Source organism: Ranitomeya variabilis, chromosome 2, assembly GCF_051348905.1.
Source record: "Ranitomeya variabilis isolate aRanVar5 chromosome 2, aRanVar5.hap1, whole genome shotgun sequence".
NCBI lineage: Eukaryota > Metazoa > Chordata > Amphibia > Anura > Dendrobatidae > Ranitomeya > Ranitomeya variabilis.
Window position 1 is genome coordinate 95,211,499 of NC_135233.1, and position 20,187 is coordinate 95,231,685.

Consider the following 20,187-nt stretch of genomic DNA (forward strand, 5'->3'; position numbering starts at 1 on the left):
AACCTTGACGGGATCCATCTCAATAGTAGAAGGAGAAAAAATGTACCCCAAAAAAGAAATCTTCTGGACTCCGAAGAGACACTTTGAGCCCTTCACAAACAGAGAATTGGCCCGCAGAACCTGAAACACCTTCCTGACCTGTAGAACATGAGACTCCCAGTCATCAGAAAACACCAAAATATCATCCAAATACACAATCATAAACTTATCCAGATATTCACGGAAAATATTGTGCATAAAGGACTGAAAGACTGACGGAGCATTGGAGAGTCCAAAAGGCATTACCAAATACTCAAAATGGCCCTCAGGCGTATTAAATGCGGTTTTCCACTCATCACCCTGTTTTATCCGCACCAGATTATACGCACCGCGAAGATCTATCTTAGTGAACCACCTAGCCCCCTTAATGCGAGCAAACAAATCAGTTAATAATGGCAATGGATACTGATATTTGACTGTAATCTTATTCAGAAGGCGATAATCTATACAAGGCCTCAGGGAACCATCTTTCTTTGCCACGAAAAAAACCCCTGCTCCCAGAGGGGACGAAGATGGACGAATATGTCCCTTTTCCAAGGACTCCTTAATATAATTCCGCATAGCAGTATGCTCTCGCAGTGACAGATTAAATAAACGACCCTTAGGGAACTTACTGCCAGGAATCAATTCTATAGCACAGTCACACTCTCTATGAGGAGGGAGCGAATTGAGCTTAGGCTCCTCAAAAACATCCCTATAGTCAGACAAAAACGCAGGGATCTCAGAAGGAGTAGATGAAGCGATTGAAATCGGAGGTGCATCATCATGAACCCCCTGACATCCCCAGCTTAGCACAGACATTGTTTTCCAGTCCAGGACAGGATTATGAGTTTGTAACCATGGCAGACCAAGCACTAGTACATCATGTAAATTATACAGTACAAGGAAGCGAATCACCTCCTGATGAACGGGAGTCATGCGCATGGTCACTTGTGTCCAATACTGCGGTTTATTCATAGCCAATGGTGTAGAGTCAATTCCCTTCAGAGGAATAGGAACTTCCAGAGGCTCCAGACTAAAACCGCAGCGTTTAGCAAATGACCAATCCATAAGACTCAGGGCAGCGCCCGAATCCACATAGGCATCGACGGAAATGGAAGACAGTGAAAAAATCAGAGTCACAGACAAAATGAACTTAGGCTGCAGAGTATCAATGGCAAAAGATTTATCAACCCTTTTTGTGCGTTTAGAGCATGCTGATATAACATGAGCTGAATCACCACAATAAAAACACAATCCATTTTTCCGCCTATAATTTTGCCGTTCACTTCTGGATTGAATTCTATCACATTGCATAGTCTCAGGTGCCTGTTCAGAAGACACCGCCAACTGGTGCACGGGTTTGCGCTCCCGTAAACGCCGATCAATCTGAATGGCCATAGTCATAGACTCATTCAGACCTGTAGGCATAGGGAACCCCACCATAATATCCTTAATGGCCTCAGAAAGACCATTTCTGAAGTTTGCAGCCAGGGCGCACTCATTCCACTGAGTAAGCACCGACCATTTCCGAAATTTCTGACAATATATTTCCGCTTCATCATGCCCCTGAGAGAGGGCTAATAAAGCCTTTTCAGCCTGAATCTCTAGGTTAGGTTCCTCATAGAGCAATCCCAATGCCAGAAAAAACGCATCCACACTGAGCAATGCAGGATCCCCTGGTGCCAATGCAAATGCCCAATTCTGAGGGTCGCCCCGCAGGAAAGATATGACAATCCTGACCTGTTGAGCAGGGTCTCCAGAGGAGCGAGATTTTAAAGAAAGAAACAATTTACAATTGTTCCTGAAATTCAGGAAGGTAGATCTCTCTCCAGAAAAAAACTCTGGAATAGGAATTCTAGGTTCAGACATGGGAGTGTGAACAACAAAATCCTGTATGTTTTGAACTTTTGCCGCGAGATTACTCAGGCTGGAAGCCAAACTCTGGACATCCATGTTAAACAGCTAAGATCAGAGCCATTCAAGGGTTAAGAGGAGGTAAGAAGCAGCTAGACAGCAATTAAGGGCTAGGCAGCAAAACTCTGAAGGGAAAAAAAAAAAAAAAAATTTCCCTTGAACACTTCTTTTTCTCCTGCTTCAGCCCAAACAATTAACACTTTGTGGGCCGGCTATACTGTCATGAATCCCCAATGGCTAGGGATAGCACAGGACAAGCAAAGTACAAATAAATGACGGACGAGCTCTAGGGTGATGGAACCTGGGCTGACCGCTGCCCTACGCCTGACAAACGCAACTAGAGATAGCCAGGGAGCGTGCCTACGTTGGTTCTAGACGCCACGCACCAGCCTAAGAGCTAACTAGTACTGCAGAGAAAATAAAGACCTCACTTGCCTCCAGAGGAACGAACCCCAAAAGATATAGTTGCCCCCCACATGTATTGACGGTGAAATGAGAGGAAGGCACACACATAGAGATGATATATATAGCTTTAGCAAATTGAGGCCCGCTGTAAACTAGAAAGCAGAACGATACAAAAGGGGACTGAGCGGTCAGCAAAAAACCCTAATCAAAAAAACCATCCTGAGATTACAAGAACCCATGTGCCAACTCATGGCACATGGGGAGAACCTCAGTCCACTAGAGCTACCAGCTAGCATAGAGACATAATAAGCAAGCTGGACAAAAACCAAACAACTGAAAATCAGCACTTAGCTTATCCTGAAAGATCTGGGAGCAGGTAGGCAGGAACCAAACAGAGCACATCTGAATACATTAATAGCCGGCAAGGGAAATGACAGAAAGGCCAGGTAAAATAGGAAACACCCAGCCTCTGATGGACAGGTGGAAACCAAAGGCCGCAACCCACCAAAGTCACCCAGTACCAGCAGTAACCACCAGAGGGAGCCCACAAACAGAATCCACAACACTCCCCCTCTGTTCACACCTGTAGGGTTGAACACCTGTCATACACGTGGGATCACGGGATATGTCATGCACGTTGCCTTGCCCTTCCTGTCGAGAGAACCGTCTCAGTCGGTTTTGAGCATCACACAGACCCATCCAGTTGTTGAGTTTACCCCGCCCCCAGCGGTCAACATGTAGGCCTTGAGGTTTGGCCCTTAAGTTACAGTCTGTCCGTGACACCAAACCTTTAGTCAAGTTTGTCTTATTACTCGACCTTTCTCTCCAGGGTCGCCACCCACGGTTGGTACGGACATTAGTCCCACTTACAGTCGAGACTAGCAACTGATCAGAGTCTGACCCTCCATCACTACGTCTACTACTGTACATGTCCTTTTTGTTTCCTTTTCGTTGGGAAGAAGGCGGCTGCCACCTTGTGTTCTGCAGCTGTTTATTGACCTGCCGTCTGTACAGTCTCAGCTGCTCTATTTCTCTCAGGTAGGCCACGCGATACCTCAGGAGCATCCGGATATTCGCTAGACTCTCCTTGGACCCGACAACCAGGAATGACACCATTCCATCTTCACCCACCTGGGCCTTGTCTTCAGCCGGAATCCTCAGTCTCTTCACACCGGACACATCCACCATCTCCTGCATCGCCTTTCCAAATCGGCCAGTGAGCTTCGCTACCAGAGCTCTGGGCACTTGGACTGTGTCCTCCACCAAACCCAGACGACTTTGAGCTTTCCTGGCTTGCTCCAAACAACGAGTGGCCTCACCATTCCCCAACAGGACCCTCTGTTTCGTGCAGAGGCACCGTAGGTGCATGTCCCTCAGGACAGCCACCCTCTTCACTGTGACTTCCTTAGTAGACAGTACCACCAACTGTTTCGTCTCCAGTGCCCAGTGCACACTACACGCTTCCACTGCCTTTTTAAAGGCCTCATGCACACCCTCGCGGGTACATGCATCTTGCGCCTCTACGGGTACATCTATCACGCACTTGAAGAGCGGAGTCTCACTTCCTTCAAGAACAGATGGCTCCTGCCTTGCCATGGACCTTTCCATCAAGACACCTGTCACAACCGGGTGACCATCTTGTTCTGCTTTTAGCGCCAACTCCTCTTCAGCTTTACTCTCATTACCACTCTGGTACTGGCACGAGAAGTCTGCGACCACCACCTCTTTTCCTTGTAGAGGGCCTTTTAGTGCTTCTCTAAGCACTACAATGTCTTCCTTTAGGGTCTGATACACACTTTGCCACCTGAACAGGTGGCCTCTGAGCTCCGAGACTTCCTTCTCCAGCTCATCCACTCTGCGCTCAGCCGCTTGTTTCAGGACCCTTTCTTGTTCGACATGGTCGTTCACCATCTCTATAACCAATTCCATCTCGCTTCTCCCATCCTCCGGATTGGTGAAACATCCATCACTTGAGGAGGTATTCACTTCCGGCACCATCTCCTTGGTGGCCTCCTCCACTTCTGCACCCTCCGACTCTGCACTGTCAGGGTCGGCCCTCTCTCGGGTCTCAGCGGTGACATCATTAGGTTCGTCCCTTTTCCCTGGGACTTCAGAGTTCTTCATACACCCCAGGTCCTCAGCATCTTCCGTCAATTCCCCACACGGAGCAACGGGTTCAGCCCCTTTGGCTCTTTTACGTCTCCGTCGACGGGAGGAAGAATTGCCTGAGTCAACCTTATTACACTCTTTTCCACTGGCGTCACCGTCTGAATGGGAGTCGCCACCAATCGTCACCACAGGTCCTGGACCCCGTCCTCCACCCGTCAGCACAGGTCCTGGACCCCGTCCTCCACCTGTCACCATAGGTCCTGGACCCCGTCCTCCACCCGTCAGCACAGGTGCTGGACCCCGTCCTCCACCTGTCACCATAGGTCCTGGACCCCGTCCTCCACCCGTCAGCACAGGTCCTGGACCCCGTCCTCCACCTGTCACCACAGGTCCTGGACCCCATCCTCCACCCGTTACCACAGGTCCTGGACCCCGTCCTCCACCCGTTACCACAGGTCCTGGACCCCGTCCTCCACCCGTTACCACAGGTCCTGGACCCCGTCCTCCACCTGTCACCAGGGCATATGCGCTTGTTACTGGCCATGATTTGTCACAGTCACCCCCAGAATCTGTGTCACACCCCACAGTCTGATGACCCTGCAAGTCACTCTCTGTCGGGGTGTCAGCTCCACGTGTTTTATCCAGTAGACCACTATCAGTCGTATTGTGGCACACTTCAGGGGACGTCAGGTCAGTTAGTTGGACAGTCGCACCTTTCCCTCTGGTCAGGCCTGCCTTCTCAACATTACTAACTGACATCCACATTATATCCACAAACACTTCAGCCTTTTCCCACAGTGCTACCAAATCTTGTCCTATTACCATAGGATACGGCAAGATCGGGTCTACAACCACCTCATGGTATGTGGAAACCTCCGCTGCGACAATGTAGATAGTGGCTACCTGGAGATATTCAGTGTCGCCAGGTGACACAGAATCTCCTGGACGGGTTCCCAGCACAGACGCTTCTCTCCCCGGGTCTATCAACCCTTGCACACACTTTCCATCCAGCCAAAAAGGACACAGTCGTGACACCTCACTGATTGCCGCCCCTTTTTTGGCTCCGCCCCCTTTCTGGGCAAGTGCTCCGCTTTTTGATACCACCCCGGTTCGAGATTCAGCCCCCCTTCGGGATTCCACCCCTTTTTGGGCCATTACCCCTATTCGGGTTACCGCCCCTTTTTGGGTCTCCGCCCCCTTTTGGGCAACCATCCCCGTTTGGGCCACCGCTCACTATTAGGGATACTCCCCTCCCTGGGATACACCCCGTGGACTCCCCCACGGCACTCAGGCCCCAGTTCGCACAGTACACCCCAATGTCTCTGGGCTTGTACTGGCCCTTTAAGAGTCTGCACAAAAAGAGAAAAAAATTTTTTTTTTTTTCTCTGTCACTTTCACCAGCTCCTGCTGGTACCGCCACAGCTCCCGCTGCAGTCACATACAACCGGCACCTCCAGGTGCTGCCAACCACAAGCCACTACAGCTCCGCCTGCTGTGGAACCTCTCGCTGCAACCACGGCTACTCTCCACACGGCTCTGCACGGCTCCACCGCTGCCGCTTGTCACCTTCGTGACCCCGCCGAGTCACAGCAGACGCTTGTCACTTTCGTAACCCCGCCGAGTTACCGCTAGACGCTTGTCACCTTCGTGGCTCTGCCACAGCAATTAACTCCACGTGTGCTAGCGGGATTGTTGCCAAAATTCTCCACCAATTGTAAGGTTTCTCTTAGTAAGAGTGTTGGGGGACACTCACTTGGCCGCGATATTCAAGCACACGGGCACGGGTTTATAAAACAAAGCAGTCCATGCGGTTTATTAAGCCTTATAAACCGGGTTACGCACAGTTCATAACATGAAACACAACAGGCACCAACTGGTGATATTTACTTGCAGCTTCTAACACTTGAGTGTACGGCTTTGCCTCACGGCCACTAACACGCTGGTCCTCCCTTAACCAGTTCCCAAGGGAGACCACATAGTTCATAGAACTTCACAAGCACTACCGGCCTGTACGATACCTGACGGGAGCTCCGGCTCCACCTGCTGACTCCTCGCCAGTCCACCTCCGGGTAAGCTAGTCAGTCCAGACCTCACCGAAGGACTCCAGCTTCCCCAGACTCCGTTAACACTCTTCTGGGTAAGCTGCCTAACAGGGATCCCCAACTTGCCTGTCCGGCATACAGTAGTCAGTCCAGACCTCACCGAAGGACTCCAGCTTCCCCAGTTCCACTGTGCACTGCTCCGGGATCCGGTCCTCCTACTAGGACCTCCCACGCCAGCAGGTGCTTTCCAGGAAGCCTCCTCTCAGACTTCCAACACAGGAACACACCGAGCCCTCAGGAACTCCCTCAGGGATTTTGCACTTGGACCCTTCAGGTCCAAACACTGGAACCACACAGGAACATGTGACCCACACTCTGGTCACGTTATGTACCTGTAACCACACCCACAGTAATGGATCACATGGACTGGTCACGTGATCCTGACATCACTGCAGGTCAATTCTCACGGCCTCAATACAACTCCGTGCAGATCCCGGGGAGACCATGCAGCGCCCCCTACCTGTTACAGGGGTTACTGCATCACATATATCACAATATATATACCTATTCTATGTGTAGACATTTATTCTATCTATTCTTTTCTATTCTGTCAGTGTGATTTTACTGTACACCGCACTGAATTACCGGCTTTTCTCTCTAACACCAGTGCGTATTTCTCGCAAGTCACACGCATGGTCCATGTGTAATCCGTATTTTTCTCGCCCCCATAGACTTTCATTGGCAATTTTTTGCGCAATACGGTGACAAATGCAGCATGCTGCGATTTTCTACGGCCGTACAAGACCGTATAATACAGATCAATAAAATACGGCAGATAGGAGCTGGGCCATAGAGAATCATTGTACTGTATGCAATCCGTATTTTCTGCACCTCTCATACCTCCATAAAACTTGCTAGTGTGACGCCGGCCTCAAGCATACCTGTTGTTTCTGGTGTTTTTTTTTCAGATGAAGCTGTCATGTATGTGTACATGAGGAATAACACAATTTGTGGCCATTATATGGTGTGTCCAGCAATTTTCACAAATGTTCCCTTTTACAGGCTCTCTCTCTACTTTTCAGTTGTCCCTGAGCTGGTGAGTTGAGAATAGCTGTTCTGATGTCTCCTCTACACTGCACAGAGAGGGATTCCTGCTCTCTCTTCTTTGACTATGTAACACATGTTTAGAAACAGCAGCATGGGGGGACATTATACAGCAGTAATGAGCGGTGTAGCTTTAAATCCTGCTCTGGAATGAGATAAAGTGCTAATAAATGGTAGTAGAAGCGCTTTTCCTCATTCAGCTAACAGTCTGTCTTTCTTTGAACAAGTAGAAAGCATATTTCTCTAATTTAAGATATATTTTTAGTCTCTTATATTTGCCTTTGTTATAGATGTGTGCAACGTTGAAATTACCAAAACTTTGGTGAAATAACCAGGACTTTTTAACTTAGAGATTTATCACAGGAGTGTAGCTGACCCTCACATCACAGGAGTATAGCTGACCCTCATAGCATATTTATGAGACTCAAAACCTAACTTAAGTGTGGAGAGTGTTTCCGTCTAGTACCAGAAGCAGTGCTGACAAAGTCATAGCGGTAGTGTGCATTATTGGTGCAGTAATCTTTGCATTTATTACTGGAAAAGAAAGAGGAACCCTGACCGAGAGCAGAAGTGGAGAGGAAGTAGAAGTAGTAAACGGCAGAATGGTTCATTCTCCGGAGTGGGAAAACTTGGAAACCATGTCCTTTAAACAAAAGTGTGTAATGTTATCAGTGATAACAGCCTACATACGCTGCTCTTTACAAAAAGCAAAGCAACTGTGCGTCCGTCTCGTGACCCGGGCAGGGACAGAAGACTTCTATGAAAGACGGCAAGAAAAGATCTGGAATACCTTGAGGGCTTGACATTTTTTGATTTTTAATGAATAGGCTTCAGTTTTGCTTAAACCATTATATCTCTTTCGGCAATATCTACTACATGCTAGCTAATAAGATAATGTGTAAAAGTTTGACTTCACACATGGAAGCTAACTGTTAGCTACTCATGCTCGCTGCATATCCTTATCTTCTTCTTCTGCTTTTTTATGTATGACCTGTCTGTTTTTAGTCTTGCGTGAGACTTATGCTTGGTGACTCCCACGCTGTCAGACAACATTTAAGGGATTCCCCTTACGAGTCCCTAAAGTTTACTCCCTCCTACTACGTGTTAGAGAAGACCAAAGTCATGAGCGCACTCATGTTACATGCAGTACGTCATTCCTCATGCTTGTGTGAAGAACATCTTTGGGACTGTACACATGGGGAAAAAAATCCCCTTCTCTTATTTTTTGTCACTGCCTAAACAATACACTGAACTATGTAGAGTTCGCTTTACTACCCAACTCCATTTTACAATTCCTTTTATGCTTGGTAGGAGCAGCCATGCATTTTCACTTCAGCAGGTTAGGCAGCAATTACATCAGCTAGTCCTTGCTTGTTAGACCGACTCACTCGCATTGTATTCTTCATTTGATTTCTCAGGATCTCTTTGGGGTGGTGCATCCACTTAGTTGTAAATATAACACAAGAATAAAAAAGAAATGGAGCACTCACCCGATCCTTAGTGATACATATCTTTAATCTACAATTAGGATAACATCGACATCATGTTAAAGTGCGGCATGCAGGTGGCAGGGGAGTTTAGCAGGTGAAAGAGCCTGACGGACTACGGCCATTTCGCGCTGATCATGCGCTTCTACGGGTCCATATTAGCCAGGAGGTTACAACACTTCCTTTTAGCAAGGATTAGGGAGTGGTTACACACATAATAGTGAAATAACATGTGAAATAAATGTATAGATAAACATGGGTAATATGTACAGTTGTACTCAAAAGTTTACATACCCCGGCAGAATTTTTGCTTTCTTGGCCTTTTTTCAGAGAATATGAATGATAACACCAAAACATTTTCTCCACTCATAGTTAGTGGTTGAGTGAAGCCATTTATTGTCAAACTACTGTGTTTTCTCTTTTTAAATCATAATGACAACCCAAAACATCCAAATGACCCTGATCAAAAGTTCACATGCCCCATTTCTTAAAGGGAACCTGCCACCCCCAAAATCGAAGATGAGCTAAGCCCACCAGCCTCAGGGGCTCATTTACAGCATTCTGTAATGCTGTAGATAAGCCCCCAATGTATCCTGAAAGATGAGAAAAAGAGGTAAGATTATACTCACCCAGGGGCGGTCCTCTCTGACCTTTCCCGGCGCCTGCGCACTGCAGTACTTTGCTCTGCCCTCAACAGGGCAGACAAAGTACGCCTGTGCCAGAGCCGCAGCGTGAAGACAAGAAGAGGACATCATTGTAAGAAGATGGGAGGCCCCAGGCCGTGACACCTATAGGACCGGACCGCCCCTGGGTAAGTGCTCCGATAAGCCTGCAGCACTGACTGTCAGATCGCTGATCTGACACAGTGCTGTGCACAGTGTCAGATCAGCCATCTGACAATATATAGTGATGTCCCACCCTGTGACTAAGTAAAAATGTAAAAAAAAAAAAAATCATGTGTAAAAATATATTTAAAAAATTCCTAAATAAAGAAAAAAAATAAAATAAATAGTGAATACCGTAATTTTTTTTTATAAAAAACGAGGCAAAAAACAATGCTTTATCATCATACCGCCGAACAAAAAGTGGAATGACACGCGATCAAAAAGACGGATATACAGTACAGACCAAAAGTTTGGACACACCTTCTCATTTAAAGATTTTTCTGTATTTTCATGACTGTGAAAAATGTGAAGATAAGTTAATTTTTTTTTTAAACATTCCAAAAATTTCTGTGAAGAACCTGAAGGGTTAATAAACTTCTTGAATGTGGTTTTGAGCACCTTGAGGGGAGCAGTTTTTAAAATGGTGTCACTTTTGGGCATTTTCTATCATATAGACTCCTCAAAGTGACTTCAAATGTGATGTGGTCTCGGAAAAAAAAATGGCGTTGTAAAAATGAGAAATTGCTGGTCAACTTTTAACCCTTATAACTGCCTAACAAAAAAAATGTTGGTTCCAAAATTGTGCTGATGTAAAGAAAACATGTGGGAAATGTTATTTATTAAGTATTTTGTGTGACATATCTCTGTGATTTAATTGTATAAAAATTCAAAGTTGGAAAATTGTTAAATTTTCACAAATAAACGCAAGTTACTGTATATCGAGGAACTTTTACCACTAACATGAAGTACAATTTGTCACGAGAAAACAGTGTCAGAATCACCGGGATCCATTGAAGCGTTCCAGAGTTATAACCTCATAAAGGGACAGTGGCCAGAATTGTAAAAATTGGCCCTGTCATTAACGTGCAGACCACCCTTGGGGGTGAAGGGGTTAATGAAGCCAAAATAAGAGCTATGAAAAAACCCATAACGATCTAATAAAGTAATCTAGTGAAAGAGTGTCAGGCAAACAAATAGAGAATAAGAGATTTATTTTCACTATTAAACACAACCCCAATCATACCGTAGTTTAATTAAGTCTGCGAATAACAGAAATTGGCATCTTTTAGAAGGAGGTAAAGATTTAACAACAGTGGCAAAAAATAAACCTTTAGTTGGATATAAGAGAAGTTGCAATCAAAATATTCTAGTACACATAAGATTTCTTGATAAAAACTAACGTGGCAAAATGAGAAAAATCCAACAGGGAATTTCCGGTGTGGGAATTGGTTTATTTACCACCTCCATCTTATTGGTAAAAATTTAAGAATTGGTGCGGTATCGCACATGGTAAGAGAATTAATTACCTGCTGCACCAAACAGGTAATATATGTTATTTACTGCCCATGCCAATTTTTTTAAATTGGCAAGATAATAAGACCTCTACATATATTAGATTTAGGGAACATTTTCTTTCAGTAACAACAGGAAGAGGTTCTTTAAGATTGATAAAACACATTAAAGATGTGTGTTACGGAGATCCTAATGTTTTGAGGTTTGCAGGAATTGAACACGTAGAGTATCCCTTACAGGGTGGCGATCATATTAGATTACTATTAAAGAAAGAAGGAAAATGGATCCTTGATACGGATGCTGAAGGTCTCCTTGGTCTAATTGACAAACTAGATATGTCGGTATGGTTATGATCTACATATTAATATCTTCACACAGTACGATGCCATGATGCCCCCATTAGACCCACACAATATGATGATGCTGCCAGTGCCCCATAATACTTCCACACAATAGGATACTCCATCAGTGCCCTCCACACAGTAGGTTACTCCTCAATGTACAGTATGATGCCCCCTCTGTACGCTCACACAATACAGTGCCCCTCAATACCACCACACACTACGATGCCCCTTCAATGCCTCCACACAGTGCAATGCTCTCTCAGTTCATCCCACACAGTATGATGGTTATTAATGCACCCACACAGCATGATGCCATCTTTGTGCACGAACACACTGAAAAATGCCCCCTCAGTGCTCCACACACACGATCACACACTATTAGTACTCCCACACAGTGTAATGCCAACTTTATGACACCAAGTTTGTATATTTAAAAAGAAAAATGTTCAGCTCACCCCGTTATGTCCAGGTTCCTTGGCTGGTCATCTTGCACAAGTTTGTGAATTGCCTCCTTTGTGCTTCTTTCACTGTATAATGCCCCCCTTAGTTTCCATCAAATAGTATGATGGTTTCTCAGTGCCCTCACACAGCATAATGTCCCTCTTTGTGCTCCCACACAGCTTGATGACCCTATTCCCTATACACATACAGGTAATGCCTCATAAAATAATAAAACATAATACTGAACTCCCCTAGGCCCATTCCCTTGATGAATTTAGGACTTTGCAGATGAAGCCTTCTGGCCTGTACAGCAGGCAGATCAGCACAACCAGGCACAATTATATCATTGCATCTCACCGGCCGACACTGGTAATGTCCCACAGCAAATGGTGGAGCAGACATTTGATGCCTCCCTGCTCCTCCATTATATTCAACAGTATTTGCTTCCTGGGGATGCAGATACAGTTAAAAGTTAGTTAGAGAGCCTTGGTCCCACTGGAGGAGTCATTAAGAAACTCAGGCACGGAAGCGGTCTGAGATAGTGATACATAAAAAAAGCAGTCTCTGAACAGTTCATGGGGGCAGTCTGTGAGGGAGAACCACGAGGAGCAGTCTGTGTGACAAAGATTAGGGTCCAGAGGAGTAGTCTCTGGGAGACACAAGCCGTGGAGAACAGTATGTGTAACAGAGGGTACTCTGAGGAGCAGACTGTGTGATAAAGATAAGGGCCCGTGGGAATAGTCTGTGGGAGACACGAGCTGTGGAGAGCATTATGTGTAACAGAGGGTACCCTGAGGAGCAGACTGTGTGACAAAGATGAAGGCCCATGGGAATAGGCTGTGGGAGACACGAGCCGTGGAGAGCAGTATGTGTAACAGAGGGTACCCTGAGGAGCAGTCTGTGTGACAAAGATGAAGGCCCATGGGAATAGGCTGTGGGAGACACGAGCCGTGGAGAGCAGTATGTGTAACAGAGGGTACCCTGAGGAGCAGACTGTGTGACAAAGATGAAGGCCCATGGGAATAGGCTGTGGGAGACACGAGCTGTGGAGAGCATTATGTGTAACAGAGGGTACCCTGAGGAGCAGACTGTGTGACAAAGATGAAGGCCCATGGGAATAGGCTGTGGGAGACACAAGCCGTGGAGAACAGTATGTGTAACAGAGGGTACTCTGAGGAGCAGACTGTGTGATAAAGATAAGGGCCCGTGGGAATAGTCTGTGGGAGACACGAGCTGTGGAGAACATTATGTGTAACAGAGGGTACCCTGAGGAGCAGACTGTGTGACGAGGAACTATGGGAAGCAATCTGTATAACAGAGGGTGCCATAGGGAGCATTGTGTGACCAGAGAACCTTGTGGAGCATTGTGAGAAAGAGTTGGGGACATTAAGCTTATCCAGTGACTTTGGCATCGGGAGGTGAGCGACACTGATAACTTGGCTAAGCACATGCTTGATGATCTAGCAGGTGGTTATCATGCACATGTAAATTCTGTGTATTGTATATACCTCTGAGGTGCGAGAAGTATTTGGTCTCTATATATTGCTCCCATCCACTGATGGCAAGTATGTCTTGAGGATGATAGGAAGTTGCATAACTCTTCATTATACAGTATACTTGCATAAAAATATAAAACCCATTTATACTAATCTGCTTTGATTAACAATCATCTGCTATGAAGTATGAAAGTTACATAATATACCGTATTTCTCAATGTTGTACATACAGTGGCATGTAAAAGTTTTGGCACCCCTGGTCAAAATTACTGTTATTGTGAATAGTTAAAGGGAACCTGTCACCAGGTTTGGCCGATACGAGTTACGGCCACTGCCTTTCAGGACTTATCTACAGCTTTCTATAATGCTGTAGATAAGCCCCCGATCCGACCTGCAAGGAAAGAAAAATAAATTTTATTCTACTCACCTGGGGGCAGTCTGGTCCGATGGTCCTGATCCGGCTCCTCCCATCTTCTTGCGATGCCGTCCTCCTTGCTTCACAGGCTCCCCGGCGTCACGCTCCTGCGCAGGCGTACTTATCTGACCTGTTGAGGGCAGAGCAAATTCCTGCAGTGCGCAGGCCTTTTCCGCCATCTGCGCACTGCAGTACTTTTCTCTGCCCTCAACAGGGCAGATAAGTACGCCTGCGCAGGAGCACGATGCCGGGGAGCCATGAAGCAAGCAGGAGGGCGGCGATCATAAGAAGATGAGAGGTGCTGGACCCGGACCTGCAACACCCATCGGTCTGGACCACCCTGCAGGTGAGTATAATAAAAGTAATTTTTCTTCTCTTATAGGTCGGATCGGGGGCTTATCTACAGCATTATAGAATGCTGTAAATAAGCCCTGAAAGGCGGTGGCCGTAAATCGTATTGGCCAAATGAGTGACAGGTTCGCTTTAAGCAAGTTGAAGATTAAATGATCTCTAAAAGGCCTAAAGTTAAAACATGACACATTTCCTTTGTATTTCAGGCAAAAAAAAAAAATTGTAATTTTTAACATTTTAAAAATTACAAGAAGGAAAATGTGTCGATGCAAAATGTGTCTAATCCTTTGTGTAAACTCAGTCACCTACTTAGCCTGATTTGACTGCTCCTCAGTGTCCCTCCTTCCTGCTGCTTAGATCTCACTCTGCTCAGTACAAGCCTCAGCAGTCAGGCTTGGTGGGCTGTTTCCCAGCTAAACTAACTGCTATTGTATTTTTTCCCTACTTCCTGTCTGATGGCATTTAGTTTGAGAATCCCAGTGCATGCTGGTATACTCAGACAAAGCATCCTCAGAGGGCAGAGGCCGCCATCACTGCTGCAGCCTCTTCCCTTCCCTGAAACGAAGCGTCATCAGTGATGCTAGTGTCAGGGGCCGGTCCCTGCACTGTTCCTTTTCTCCTCTGCACTGTACTCTGTGCAGAGTGTCCACTCTGTTGTTGACTTAGATGAATAGTAATAAGCTGGCAGCAGAGAGGTGTCAGAATATCTGGCAGAGACCCGTCACGTCACTGTTCATCTAAACCGACGACAGAGTGGATGCTGGGCGCAGCTCACAGGAGACAGGGCACAGTTCCAGGGATGTGGAGTTGGTAAGCCAAAACTCTGACTCCTCAATTTCCCTGACTCCGGCCCCCCAGTCCTGTCTCTCACTACTCAGCATGTACATAAAGTGCAGCACAGATTCCCCTCAACTAGAAGCCCAGATCCTCAGATCAGGAACAGAATATTTATAAGACATTTTGTAACTTTCCCAAATTCTTTTGAAAACCTTACAGCAGAAATCATAGTCTGTCCATTTTATGCCGACTGTGACTTCACGACTCTGACTCCACAGCCCTGCACAACGCACAGGAGACGGCGCACAGGAGGCGGCGCACAGGAGACGGCGCACAGGAGGCGGCGCACAGGAGACGGCGCACAGGAGATGGCGCACAGGAGACGGCGCACAGGAGACAGCGCAGGGACCAGCCCCTGAAACGAGCTTCACTGATTACTCTTTGTTTCAAGGAGGCGGTAGGGGCTGCGGCAGTGACTGCAGCCTCTGCCCTCTGATGACGCTTTGTTTTATTATCCCATCATGCACTGGGATTCTCAAACTAAATGTCATCAGACAGGAAGTAAGGAGAAAAAATACAATAGCAGCTAGTTAGTGTAGTTAGGAAATGGAAGGGAATTTTAGAGCAGGTACCGTATATTAGAAAATAGCTTAGGTTATGGAATCAAATGGAAAGGGAGTATTAGCAAAATGACTTTGCCTTTGGACCACCCCTTTAAGTACACCAGCCTCATTAGGTCTGAGATATCTGCTTAATAAAGTGCAATGTGCAATCTGGTGACCGATCTGCTTTAATGGGTAGACAGTTCTATTATTGTGTACTAGGGCAAGTAAACTGAAGTTACTGAACAGGTCATATGTAAAGCATGTCATGGAGTGGCCAAACATTGAGCTGTTGGTTTACCCGTGGAGACCACAAGGGGCGCTAGTTACCTACAGATATAGAGGAGTGTCATAGGAGCTCTGTAAATCCATATACAGAGGGCTCCCTCTAGTGATGACTCCTGTTACTCAGAATTTCATCTTCCGACTATTACAGAAAAGAAGCTGTGATCCAGTATAACGATCTGTGTCCCCACGATTTGGGGCATTTTCTGAGTCTGTGTGAGACGGTTGATTTCTGGCACATCCCTGCTGTCAGTTTCGAAGCAGTTTCTTATGACTAAATCATGTGACTGTAGTGTCAAGTAATTGCGAAAGAGGTTAGAAATAGAAGTAAAAATACAAACACTCCTGATCAGAATACCATATTTGTTTAGGGATATGTTAAAAATGGTTCTGTAAAATGGGAAAATAATTGGCTGTTATATTTCGTTATAGTTGTGAAAAAGCTTGAAGGTGAAGGGGTTGTCCACCTTTTAGGACATTTTTTTTTTTACTTTTAGCTAAAAATCTTTTTTGTAATTGGGTTTCATTAACAATTTTGCCCCATTTGCCTTCTACAGCTGCTGCGTCTGTGTTGCTCTGACTGTTGCTGACTGCAGAATGAGTTAACTGAGAATCCATCAATGAGCTCCTTATGGTCATATGGGAAAGTTTCTAACATTTTTATCTGCTTTTTTCTTACTTGTTCTCGGCTGATTTATGACCACAACCTTATCAAAGTGGAATTTGGTTGGAACCACAGATCCTATAAAAGCAAACCAGGAGCACATTTCTGCAGTTATCATGTACTCTTTACATGTAGAATGAATTTACTCTGCTCCACAAAATGTTTGAGGTTTCAGATATTTTTTAAAATCCCATCCGTGATCTCTACTTCTGCGCTGTCTCTGACCCGTCCGGGGGCTCATTGGTCTCCATGTTGCTTGTTTAGTAGAGTCATAGACTCAGGGACTTTCAAAATCGGTATTTATTATGACTTCATATGACACTTTGGGCACAGAGGGACCGCATTCCTAATTATGGGGCTTCTAAAGTTAATTGGTGGCAAGGTCTTATTTACAGGTTTCATAACAAAGGGGGGTGAATACTTATGCACACACAGCTTTTCACAGTTAAGTTCTTTTTTTCATTTTTAAAACAATGGGCCCCATTATTGAATATTCCCCTGTTCCTTGTTGAGGTTTTTTGTGCCCTATTTATCTTTCCATTTTTCTAAGTTTGCCATTGTGATTAGATTTTTCACATATTTTCGTCTTATCCATCATTTGCGACTTATCGAAAAGTCTCAATTTCTCGTAAATGAATTCCTCCTCCCTTCCCTGGAGTGATTTTGGTGTTATTTTGGTGCAAATTTTTAGCCATTTTGGGGAACATGCCACTTTTTGTGCTAAAATGTCACAAAAAATCAGATTGAGTTTTCGCCTTGTGCAAACACCATGCACTGTGTGCACCATTCTGAACAATTTGGAGCAGAAAAGTCAACACAAATGCAACATGACAACAAGGAAAATTGACTGAAAACAACCCTCTTAATTGGGACCATTTTCTTCTCTTTTTTTCATTCCATGTTGTCAAATGAACAATCCATTTAAATTCCAGCTCCTAACGCAACAAAAACAGGAAAAACACCAGAAGGGCAAATTCTTTCAAAAGTCTCTATACATAGTGCAGCATGGTAATATTAAAGAAATCGATAAAAATGTAACTTTTGTTTCAGGTGTTTTTGTTTGACAAGCAAATGGTTAACTGTAAAATTCAAGGGTGAAAAACCAACCAAGCTTGTAAATGACAAAACCATGTTATCAAAGAAATGATGATAGTAATCAAGTTTTTTTTTATCTTCTTTTTCTCTATTTTTTTGGGCGTTTCTGTGCCTGACTGTAGCATTCTGCATGGCTGCAAGCACAACAGGAAATGAGGTGAGTAATAGTCCCTGGGCTCAGCTGGTATTTGTTTATGCACCTCAAATGAAACTAAAAAAAACAGACTCATTTTAAAGAATTTACTTTTACTCATATCTTAAAAAAAACATTACAAAATCCTATAATTTAAAGAAACCCTCCAATGAAGATTTTTTTTTTTAAATCTGTGTATATGTGCTCATAATATAGTGTGTATGTGTTAATATACTCCCCTACCACCACCTACTCCGGTGTCCAGCACCGTTCTGCTCCTCTTCTCAGTGACGTCACCGCTCTGTAGACTCTCCGGGTCACTCTATGCCCGATCTCTTTTACAATGAAAGCTTGTGAAGCCTCGATCTGACTCTCCATAGACTTATATTGTAAAAGCCACATCCAGGTCACACGGCGCTCAGTCTGACGAGTATGAAGGGCGGTGATGTCACTGAGAAGAGGAGCAGAATGGCTCTGGATACCGGAGAATGTGGCAGTAGATGAGTATATTACCACATCCACACTATATTACATTTCTGTATTAAATAAATATTTTCATAGGAGGGCTTCTTTAAGGGTATGTGCACACGTTGCGGATTTGATGCTGCGGATTTGCAACAGTTTTCCATGCATTTTACAGTGGCATGTAAAGCTATGGAAAACCAAATCCGCTGTGCACATGCTGCGGAAATTACCGTATTTTCCGCAGCATGTCAATTCTTTGTGCGGATTCCGCAGCGTTTTAAAACTATTCCTTAATAGGAATCCGCAGGTGTAAAAACGCAGGTGAATTCCGCACAAAATCCGCAGTAAATCCGGCAGGTAATCCGCAGGTAAAATGCAGGGCGTGTTACCTGCGGAGTTTTCCGAATCCACGCGGAAAAATCCTCAAACGAATCCACAACGTGTGCACATACCTTAAAGGGAAAGTCCACTTTTTTTTTTTTACATTTTATTTTATCTTTATTAGACCCTGTGGTTAGTCCATCAATGAATTGACCCCATTTCGCAAAGCATATTTCAACCGGAGCCACCAACCAATCCATTCTTTCTCCATTATAGAAAAAAACTTGCTTCACCTACTGTGTGTACAGAAATAGTTGTAAATCACTAAGTAGCACCAAAATCAGGACTCCTAAACATAGAAAGATCAGGGACTTAATGGAATCTTTGTTCATAAAACTGTACAGTACAAAGCAAAAGTTTGGACACACCTTCTCATTTAAAGATTTTTCTGTATTTTAATGACTATGAAAATTGTACATTCACACTGAAGGCATCAAAACTATGAATTAACACATGTGGAATTATATACTTAATTTCAGTTGTTTCACACTTTTTTTATGTCTTATATTCAAGATTCTTCAAAGTAGCCACCTTTTGCTTTGACTGCTTTGCACACTCTTGGCATTCTCTTGATGAGCTTCAAGAGGTAGTCACCGGGAATGGTTTTCACTTCACAGGTGTGCCCTGTCAGGTTTAATAAGTGGGATTTCTTGCCTAATAAATGGGGTTGGGACCATCAGTTGTGTTGTGCAGAAGTCTGGTGGATACACAGCTGATAGTCCTACTGAATAGACTGTTAGCTGCTTTTTTCTTGCCATAATACAAATTCTAAGTAAAGAAAAACGAGTGGCCATCATTACTTTAAGAAATGAAGGTCAGTCAGTCCGAAAAATTGGGAAAACTTTGAAAGTGTCCCCAAGTGCAATGGCAAAAACCATCAAGCGCTATAAAGAAACTGGCTCACATGAGGGCCGCCCCAGGAAAGGAAGACCAAGAGTCACCTCTGCTTCTGAGGATAAGTTTATCCAAGTCACCAGCCTCAGAAATCGCAGGTTAACAGCACCTCAGATTAGAGCGGGTCCGGGGCCTCCCATCTTCATAGGATGACGTCCTCTTCTTGTCTTCACGCAGCTGCTCCGGCGCAGGCGTACTTTGCCCTGTTGAGGGCAGAGCAAAGTACTGCAGTGCGCAGGCGCCGGGCCTCTCTGACCGTTCCCGGCACCTGCGCACTGCAATACTATTGCTCTGTCCTCCACAGGGCAGACAAAGTACGCCTGCGCCGGAGCTGCGGCGTGAAGACAAGAAGAGGACGTGATCGTAAGAAGATGGGAGGCCCCGGACAACGGCGCCCACCGCAGCGGGACCGCCCCTGGGTCAGTATAATCTAACCTCTTTTTCTCATCTTCCAGGTTCCATCGGGGGCTTATCTACAGCATTCCAGAATGCTGTAGATAAGCCCCTGATGCCGGTGGGCTTAGCTCAACTTCCATTTTGGGGGTGACAGGTTCCCTTTAAGTATATAATTCCACATGTGTTAAT

At 45.2% G+C, this 20,187-nt stretch overlaps 1 protein-coding gene across 1 annotated transcript in view; it reads left to right on the forward strand.

Moving 5' to 3' along the window:
- PUS10 (pseudouridine synthase 10) overlaps nt 1-20,187 on the forward strand; it is a 135,852-nt gene that overhangs the window by 66,646 nt on the left and 49,019 nt on the right. Inside the window, exon 5 of the mRNA XM_077282751.1 lies at nt 17,852-17,886. Coding sequence (XP_077138866.1) covers nt 17,852-17,886 — 35 coding nt within the window. The remainder of the gene's footprint in view (nt 1-17,851; nt 17,887-20,187) is intronic.